This window comes from Pholis gunnellus, assembly GCF_910591455.1.
Source record: "Pholis gunnellus genome assembly, chromosome: 19".
NCBI lineage: Eukaryota > Metazoa > Chordata > Actinopteri > Perciformes > Pholidae > Pholis > Pholis gunnellus.
Window position 1 is genome coordinate 21,269,256 of NC_136546.1, and position 9,004 is coordinate 21,278,259.

General features: G+C 48.8%; 1 protein-coding gene across 1 annotated transcript in view; it reads right to left on the minus strand.

The window, feature by feature from the left end:
- The window catches only part of LOC306711047 (kinesin-like protein KIF26A), a gene marked incomplete at both ends in the record, with an annotated part of 31,039 nt that overhangs the window by 2,534 nt on the left and 19,501 nt on the right, over positions 1-9,004 (minus strand). Inside the window, 3 exon segments of the mRNA XM_079179819.1 lie at positions 880-3,955; positions 5,218-5,380; positions 7,426-7,582. Of these exon segments, the coding sequence (XP_079035945.1) occupies positions 880-3,955; positions 5,218-5,380; positions 7,426-7,582 (3,396 nt within the window).

Below are 9,004 nucleotides of genomic sequence, written 5' to 3' on the forward strand. Positions count from 1 at the left end.
ATTTATAATTAGCCTCGTCTTCTCCGTCAGTTTATAACGAACAAAACCTGCAACAAATATTTGTGCTGCTGATAACGTTTAAAAACCGCACTCAACCTCAATCTCATCTTAATTACTTTCTACACACGGCAGTCAGAGAGCGGCTGTACACATTCATTTTATCATTTTAAAACTAGAAGCAACAGTGAGTGTGTAGTGATGAGGAGGGAGTGGATGAGGAGGGAGTGTGTAGTGATGAGGAGGGAGTGTGTAGTGGACGAGGAGGGAGTGGATGAGGAGGGAGTGTGTAGTGATGAGGAGGGAGTGTGTAGTGGACGAGGAGGGAGTGGATGAGGAGGGAGTGTGTAGTGATAATTGGAGTGTGATATGTACACGGGGAATCTCAGCGGCTTCATGAATTATTCATGAGGCGGATCATGCATCAGACTGCCTGACCTGCTGCATGAATCACAATCAGCTGCTGGAAGGTCACATCGTCCCATCATGTGACGATGTGACGATAACGCCGACAGACAGATCGATGCATGCGGTGAAACATCAGAGATGTAATACCTGAAGGCTTCAATGTGCTCAGCATTCATGAAAATATGATATTGAACATATTTCATCCTAATATACATGTTAATGTGTTATATTTTTAGATAAATCCTGATGAAGTTTTAACACCATCATGCTAAAAACATGTGCACATTAACATGTAAAATATTAAAATATATTGTGCTGATTGTGGTGAAAAGTTCACATCACTGTAAACAACACCTTCTCATTCAGAATTCGTAGCAAAACGTACAAAAATGATGCACCTTAATGAGTAGATATTCTGACCTCTGAAGCACTAACAGGACAGGAGCGAGGAGGACGAGTGCAAAGCGGACTCACCGTTTCCTCTCTTCTTGGGCGATTTAGAAACTCTGCTCCTATTGGACGACGACGACGCTCCGGTTTCGCTCACGGAGTCGTCGTGAGCCGAAGACGCGCTGCCGGTGGTCTCGCTGTCTCGGATCACGCTCTCGTAGCCACTGCTGCCCCCGCTGTGGTAGAACAGGGCGGTGCGGCCCATGGCGGGCGGCAGCTCTCCGCTGAGGACGCTGCTGTTGTCGCTGCCGTGCCCGCTGCTGTGGCGCTGCGGCCTCCGAGGCGCCGTGATCTTGCTGTAAGGCGACGGTAGCGGCGTGTTGCTCGGCGACCCGATGATGCTACCGGTCGTCCCACCGCTTCCTGTTTCTCCCGTGGATCCCCTGTTGAGCTGCTTCCTTTGGCTACCGGTGGCTAACTCACTAACCCGGCTGTTAGCCGCCCTGCTGATGGCCTGCTTGGTGCCCATGACGGTGCCTCTTCCCGTCTTGGCTGCTGGCCCCGACCGAGCCGGGGACTTCCCAGTTGGAGGGAGGCCGGTGTTGCGTCCGGCTACGTGATCGAGAGGTTTAGGTGAGGAGGGAGGGGTCTTGGGACTGCCGGTGGACAAAGTACGAACCTTTGAACCACCTGACGTTGCTGCTCGAGAGCTGCTGTTGTTGCCTTCGACCGGCCCCAGTTTGCTTGCAGTTGCAAAGACGCCAGGAGAAACTTGGGAGGAAGAACCAGATGTGGAGCTGGAGGCCGGAACCCAGAGTCTTGGAACCGATCTGTTGGATCTGCTGTTGCTCCTTAAAGTAGCAGCATTGCTCTCCCTGGACAGCTCACGCTTGGACCCATCTAAAGTTTGACTCTCCAGAGACATCAGACTCCCGTAGTACCTGGAAGACTCCGCTTTGCTCCCTCGTGTCTTCAGGCTGGAACATGTCTTGGTGAAACCGTGTTCGGTTTTTAAACTAGATGTTCTGTGGCTGAATGAATCTGCCCGCAGCCTGATCTTGAATTCCTCCTCTGAGGTTGATGTTTTAGGGAATGGAAACTTTCCAATCTCGCTGCTTGTTTTTAAGGCACTTGGAGACACTGCAGACTTTAGGTCTTGGCTCCGCTGTCTAACAGGTGGACCAGGAGGGGAGATGTTTCCAGATCCAGACCTAGATATCACACTGCTTTTCTGCCCATTCAACCTTTTCCCCAAGGAGGAGAACCTCAGGGTACCCGTCACCAAAGCGCCCTCGTGACCCCATTTTGATTCTGAATTCTGGGGAACGGAAATGGTTCCGAGAGTCGTCGCACCTCGGGTGAGTCGTGGCAGCTTGATGAGAGTATCTCCTCTCCTGCCGCTGGACTTCTCACAACCATCCACAACCCTCTGAGCGGAAGACGGAGGTACGCTGTTGCTGTTCCCTCCGGGCCTCTTAGAGGAAACACTACTCGTGTCACTTCTTGGTGGCTTACCTGCAGAGAGAAACACAATTTCTCTGGGATCGAACTGACTGCTTCCCTGAAGCACAACGACATCATCGTGTCTCCCTTCCTGTCTGCTGCAGACCACGGCTGCAGATGAGGTAGGCTTGTTTTTCCTGGGAAGACTGGAATGGGCGGCAGGACGTGGAATCTGGGCCGATGCAGAAGTGTTCAGAGTACCGGCTCTCACTGCCAGAGAGGCTTTGGTGGAGTCAGGGGATGGAGGACACTTGGTAAAAGAAGGTTTGTTTGGAGTAGCAGGGTCACAGTCCAGCTCTGAGAAACCAACGCCACTGTCATTCAGGGAGCTCTTCATGCCGTGCTGCAAAGATGTCTGTTTATGAAATATACTTGGCGAGGTTAGCATGGATGCATTCTCCGATGCCATGACTTTGTCCCTCAAGTAAAGCCTGTTTGTTGAATGAGTGCCTTCAGCCGAATCAGCACTCACTTCACTCGGCCGTGAGCCGTGAGCCGACCGCTTGTCGCTATGGTGAGAAAACAACCCTTCCCGGCAGTCGGTGCCAACGTCGGCCCCGGGTCCCACAGCTCCTTGTTGACTCGTGTAAGCATCGTACTCGTCGTTAATACTGCTGATGATGCTGATGGGCCGAGAGCCGGAGGACAACCACCGCGGAGAGCGGTCGGCGTTGAAGCCGAGGAGATTGGAGGGGCGGCCGTTGCCCGGGACGAGAGGAAGCTCCTCCACGACCGTGAACACAAGCTCGTCCTCCCCGTTCAGCTCCACGGGCTGCTGCAATGTGACAGTAGTCCTCAGAAAATCCCTGTCAAGGTGTCCTCCGAACAGAGCTGCCCGAAGACTGTGGGCCCGTTCCATGTTAGGAGACCCCAGGGGGTGGCCTTGCGTCAGTGCTTGTTGACTCATACCCACAGGGGGCGTCCTACCTACAACCTGAGGCTGAGATGCTGCCCCGGATGTCCTGGGTAAGGACGGAGAGGCTGACGGCTTGGGAACACCTCCTCTGAGGTAGACCTTCTCTCTCACCACGGGCTCCGAGTCCTGGGAAAAACTCCCACTAGGTTTCACCACACATGGATGAAAGGGGTTAGTAAGTTTCTCCAATGTGGATTGTCCCTGATCGGGTTTATTTGTGCATGATGTGCTTTCTGAGAACCCGGGGGAGGGAATCTTATCTGATCTGGGTGGAGACGTTGTCTCGGTGGGTTTAGTGGCTCCAGTCTGAGCCCTGAGCGCCGCTGCTTGTGCTGCTTTTCCCTCCGTGACGAACGCGTCCGGACCCTCGCTGCCGTCGATGCAGTCGAGTCTCACCTGCAGCTCTGCGAAGGTGTTGCACTTTAAGTGATTGCCGTAGGACCTGGGTGCGTCTTTGACCCACTTTTTGGTCAGCGAGGGGATGATGGGAACGAAGGAAGGCGGTCCCTCGTTGTCGCTGAGTTCTCGGTCCGAGACGGCCACCCCTCCGGATCCGACGTAGATGACGGTGTCGCAGGAGTGTTCGCTGCTGGACGAGTAGTCCGGGTCGCCGGACAGCAGCAGCAGGGGCGTGTCCGGGTCGAGGGCCACGATCTTTTGGTGGAACAGTCGAGGATGAGGAGGTCGATGGGACGGGCCTTCCTCGCAGGAACTGTCCCCTCCGGATGAGCTGGAGGAATTCTGCTGGATATAAAAGGGAAATCACAGGATTAACAAACTAGAGAGGCCTAAACTACCTGAAGGCAAATCCATTCCCGGAGCGGACGTCGTCGATACACTGTGAGGTTACAAGTTCACACTGTGGGCTGGATACAAATGCATGTCAGTGAGATATATAAGCTTGTAACCGTGAGGCTTTCAATCCATAAAACAACCTCTGAGAGGGCGAGGGCCTCTTTCACTGCCGTCCCCATGGGAACAGTGATATTGATTATCTGTCATATCAGAGAAGAATCTGTGATCTACATCACAGATCTACATCACAGATCTACAATACAGATCTACAATATAGATCTACATCACAGATCTACATCACAGATCTACATCATAGATCTACATCACAGATCTACATCACAGATCTACAATATAGATCTACATCACAGATCTACATCACAGATCTACATCATAGATCTACATCACAGATCTACATCACAGATCTACATCACAGATCTATATCACAGATCTACATCACAGATCTACATCATAGAGCTACATCATAGATCTACATCATAGAGCTACATCATAGATTGGAACGTTTCCATCAACACCAGCATCGTGGAAGTAAAACTCATTCAGAGACGGAACATAAATAAATACAAAACAATAATTCACTTTAACTTTGATTTTTATGTTATAAATGTCACCTTTACTTTCTGTCTCAGCTTCGTCTGATTTTTCTTTTAAATGTCACTTTTCCCTGTGATTTTAACATATCTGGTATCCATGGAAACGTCACATCACTCCGAACATCTGGTATTAAATCAGACATTCTCATTAAAATGAATTCCAGAAGCCATCAGTCACAGTAAATTAGAAAAGACCTTTTTAACTCTTTGTTTACAGAACAGTGTTGTAGTTACACAGTTAGTGCACGATGTCATCGTCTCAAACATGGGCACATCTGTATCTTTAGATTCTTTTTTAATGTGTCTTAAATGTCCCTTTGAGGGGACAAATAAAGTATTTTGGATGAAGTAGAAGCAGGAACGCCTCATGAGGGAATTCTAAGAAACCGTATTTATTATTCAGAGTTTGTGTATCTGGTTGTTTTGTTTTAGAGTTTCATTTTTGGCACCATGAAGAAGAAAATGTTCATCTTCTAAATGTCCATGAATGATGACAGAAATAAAAAAAGAATAATTGAAAGAATCCCCGCAGACATTAAAGTGTCTTCTAACCTGCTCTGAGCACTGAGAAAGGAAACCTGAATGAAAGTGAAGAACCTTGGACATCTTCTTCCTCGTGCGGTGGATGCGGGAGGCCAGCTGCACGGTGGTCAGCGTCTCCATGTAGCTGGCCGGGGAGTCGGAGATGTGGGCGATCACGGTGGTTCGACAGTTGATGTTTCCGAGGGATTCGCTGAGCAGCATGGTGAGCTTACTGTCCCTGAATAATACATCAAGAAACCCCTCGTTAGCCAAAAGAAAAGGGGGAAAAAGAGCAAAGACAGGCCTGAGAACCCCCCACAGGATCCCAGAAACCATCCACTACCCCCACGCAACAGTTGGGCACCGACAAGCAAAAAAGGGAATAGGAATGATCTCTCATTTGACATTAATGAAGCCTACTTTGAACTTCACGCCACATGTGAGCTGTAGGAGGGAAACGTAGATGAAATCCTGCCTTTGAAAAGAAGAGCTGCAAGGATCACACAGTGAATCTACATACTGCAATCCAAGCTTCTTTCAACCACAGCAAAGCTGAGGTCCAGGTCTATGCAAATTTATGACATTTTGGGAAATTCAATGTGAATCAGTGAATGTTTGAATCAGCTCCCTTTATGCGAAGATAAATAATAACTAAACCTCCAAACGTCTTCTTTCAGCTGAAAAACTATTTATCTTTTATTATTTAGTCGTGTTGGTGATGGATTCACTCATTAGCTAACAAACGCTAACCTGGCTAAAGACAACTGCCTTTGAGTCTAATGATCAAATAAAACAAATAATATTTATCTACTGATCTGTGCTATAAATGTAATTTCTGTATTATTTCAATCATTTTAAGCATTGTTATAGTCAAAATCGCTGAATTTTCTCATGTCCTGTCAGATTGCGCAATCCCTCACAAACTGGGTTGAGCGCCTCAAAAAACAGGAAATATGAGCAAATCAACAGCAATTCAACGTGGGACCGGTAAAGTAACCTTCATGTGTTTGTTGTTCTCTTTATAAATTCGTAGTTGTAACAGATTTTTGCGGGTGGCGCCCACGAGCGCTCCACTTCTGAAGCACAGGTCGGTGGAGCAGGTCACAGGTCACAGGTCACAGAGCAGACTCTCCCGGTGGAATCAAACATGTAGCTTACCTGTGTGTGTGTAAAGAATGCTGATATGAAACATGAAGAACAACCAGCAGTCAATGTGCAAGCTGCCAGTTGAATGTTGGTTTAAGCTGCTCTATGTTGGGTTCATGTATCTGTAGATCTGACTCTGAATGAGTCACTGCCTCACCAGCCACGAACCTCACCGCACGTCCCTGGATTGACATCATCTCCAACTTCTGATTTCTGAGGTAAATGGAACACAGAAAATCCCAACTTTTGTTGACCGGTTGTGTCTTTTAGCTCTGGTACCTGTAGGGACGTGACCGGTTGTCTTTTAGCTCTGGTACCTGTAGGGGACGTGACCGGTTGTCTTTTAGCTCTGGTACCTGTAGGGGACGTGACCGGTTGTCTTTTAGCTGTGGTACCTGTAGGGACGTGACCGGTTGTCTTTTAGCTGTGGTACCTGTAGGGGACGTGACCGGTTGTGTCTTTTAGCTCTGGTACCTGTAGGGACGTGACCGGTTGTCTTTTAGCTGTGGTACCTGTAGGGGACGTGACCGGTTGTGTCTTTTAGCTCTGGTACCTGTAGGGACGTGACCGGTTGTCTTTTAGCTCTGGTACCTGTAGGGATGTGACCGGTTGTCTTTTAGCTCTGGTACCTGTAGGGACGTGACTGGTTGTCTTTTAGCTCTGGTACCTGTAGGGACGTGACCGGTTGTCTTTTAGCTGTGGTACCTGTAGGGGACGTGACTGGTTGTCTTTTAGCTGTGGTACCTGTAGGGGACGTGACCGGTTGTCTTTTAGCTGTGGTACCTGTAGGGACGTGACCGGTTGTCTTTTAGCTGTGGTACCTGTAGGGGAGGTGACCGGTTGTGTCTTTTAGCTGTGGTACCTGTAGGGGAGGTGACCGGTTGTGTCTTTTAGCTGTGGTACCTGTAGGGACGTGACCGGTTGTCTTTTAGCTGTGGTACCTGTAGGGACGTGACCGGTTGTGTCTTTTAGCTGTGGTACCTGTAGGGACGTGACCGGTTGTCTTTTAGCTGTGGTACCTGTAGGGGACGTGACCGGTTGTCTTTTAGCTGTGGTACCTGTAGGGACGTGACCAGTTGTGTCTTTTAGCTGTGGTACCTGTAGGGGACGTGACTGGTTGTCTTTTAGCTGTGGTACCTGTAGGGGACGTGCTCGGCCCCGTTGGCGAGGGCCAGGATGACGTTTCCCAGCGCAGACAGAGACAGACACTGTCCTCCTCCTCCCTCTCTGGTCCCGCTGATGTCCGTCTCACAGCTTCCCAGATCCAGGAGGTGAAGACGACTCCCACCAGACACTGAGAGACAGAGGACGTTTTTAAAAAGACAAACTACAATACAGCCTGTTTAACTGATTATTGCTGCTGGAATAAATCGTCTAGTTAAAGGGCTGGTCAATTAATTGATTCATTTAATGACAATCAGACCAAGAACGCCAATCAATACAAGACCACAAAGTCCCAAGTCAAGTTACAATTCAGGTCCAACAAGTCCCTAATAAAGACTGGCAGGCCCCAATGTCAGAGTCTAAAGTCAAGACCAACAAGTCTCAAGTTAAAGCTTCCCAGTCATTCTTTTGACCACAAACATGTATAAATATATTGTCTGATAAAGGTTCAGCCTGCATCTTCTTCATTTCCTCCGGACGCCTCTGCAGCTCAGATCAGATACTCGGATCAGTATCAGTCTGTTATCTCCGCTCATTTCATTAAGTCGGCATCAGCAAGATTTACAAACTGCTGAGAGCAGCTTAGTTAATACCCGCCGGTCTGTAAACACGGCAGGACACGGAGGCTTCGGGCCTCATTAGCATGCAGAGTTATTCCAGCTGTGGACGAAGTCGCAGTGAAACACTAATAACTGTGGAAGTGGCTCTGCTGTGACAGGCGTTAGCGTAGCCTCTCTGCTCGTTAATGCTCCCAATGACGCTAATTAGCAGCTACGTGTTTGGAAATTAATAGCAGAAGATGAAGAAGAAGAGAGTCAACTGCTAATGCTAACGATGGCTGCACCATCACTAACGGGAGATTTTATTCAGCCTGAGGGGGTCGGGGTCTACGACCTGTGGTTGTAGATGATGTCTGTGGTTGTGGATGATGTCTGTGGTTGTAGATGATGTCTGTGGTTGTGGATGATGTCTGTGGTTGTGGATGATGTCTGTGGTTGTGGATGATGTCTGTGGTTGTGGATGATGTCTGTGGTTGTGGATGAGTCTGTGGTTGTAGATGATGTCTGTGGTTGTGGATGAGTCTGTGGTTGTGGATGATGTCTGTGGTTGTGGATGAGTCTGTGGTTGTAGATGATGTCTGTGGTTGTGGATGAGTCTGTGGTTGTGGATGATGTCTGTGGTTGTGGATGAGTCTGTGGTTGTAGATGATGTCTGTGGTTGTGGATGAGTCTGTGGTTGTGGATGATGTCTGTGGTTGTGGATGATGTCTGTGGTTGTAGATGAGTCTGTGGTTGTAGATGATGTCTGTGGTTGTGGATGATGTCTGTGGTTGTGGATGAGTCTGTGGTTGTGGATGATGTCTGTGGTTGTGGATGATGTCTGTGGTTGTAGATGATGTCTGTGGTTGTGGATGAGTCTGTGGTTGTGGATGATGTCTGTGGTTGTGGATGAGTCTGTGGTTGTAGATGAGTCTGTGGTTGTAGATGATGTCTGTGGTTGTGGATGATGTCTGTGGTTGTGGATGAGTCTGTGGTTGTAGATGAGTCTGTGG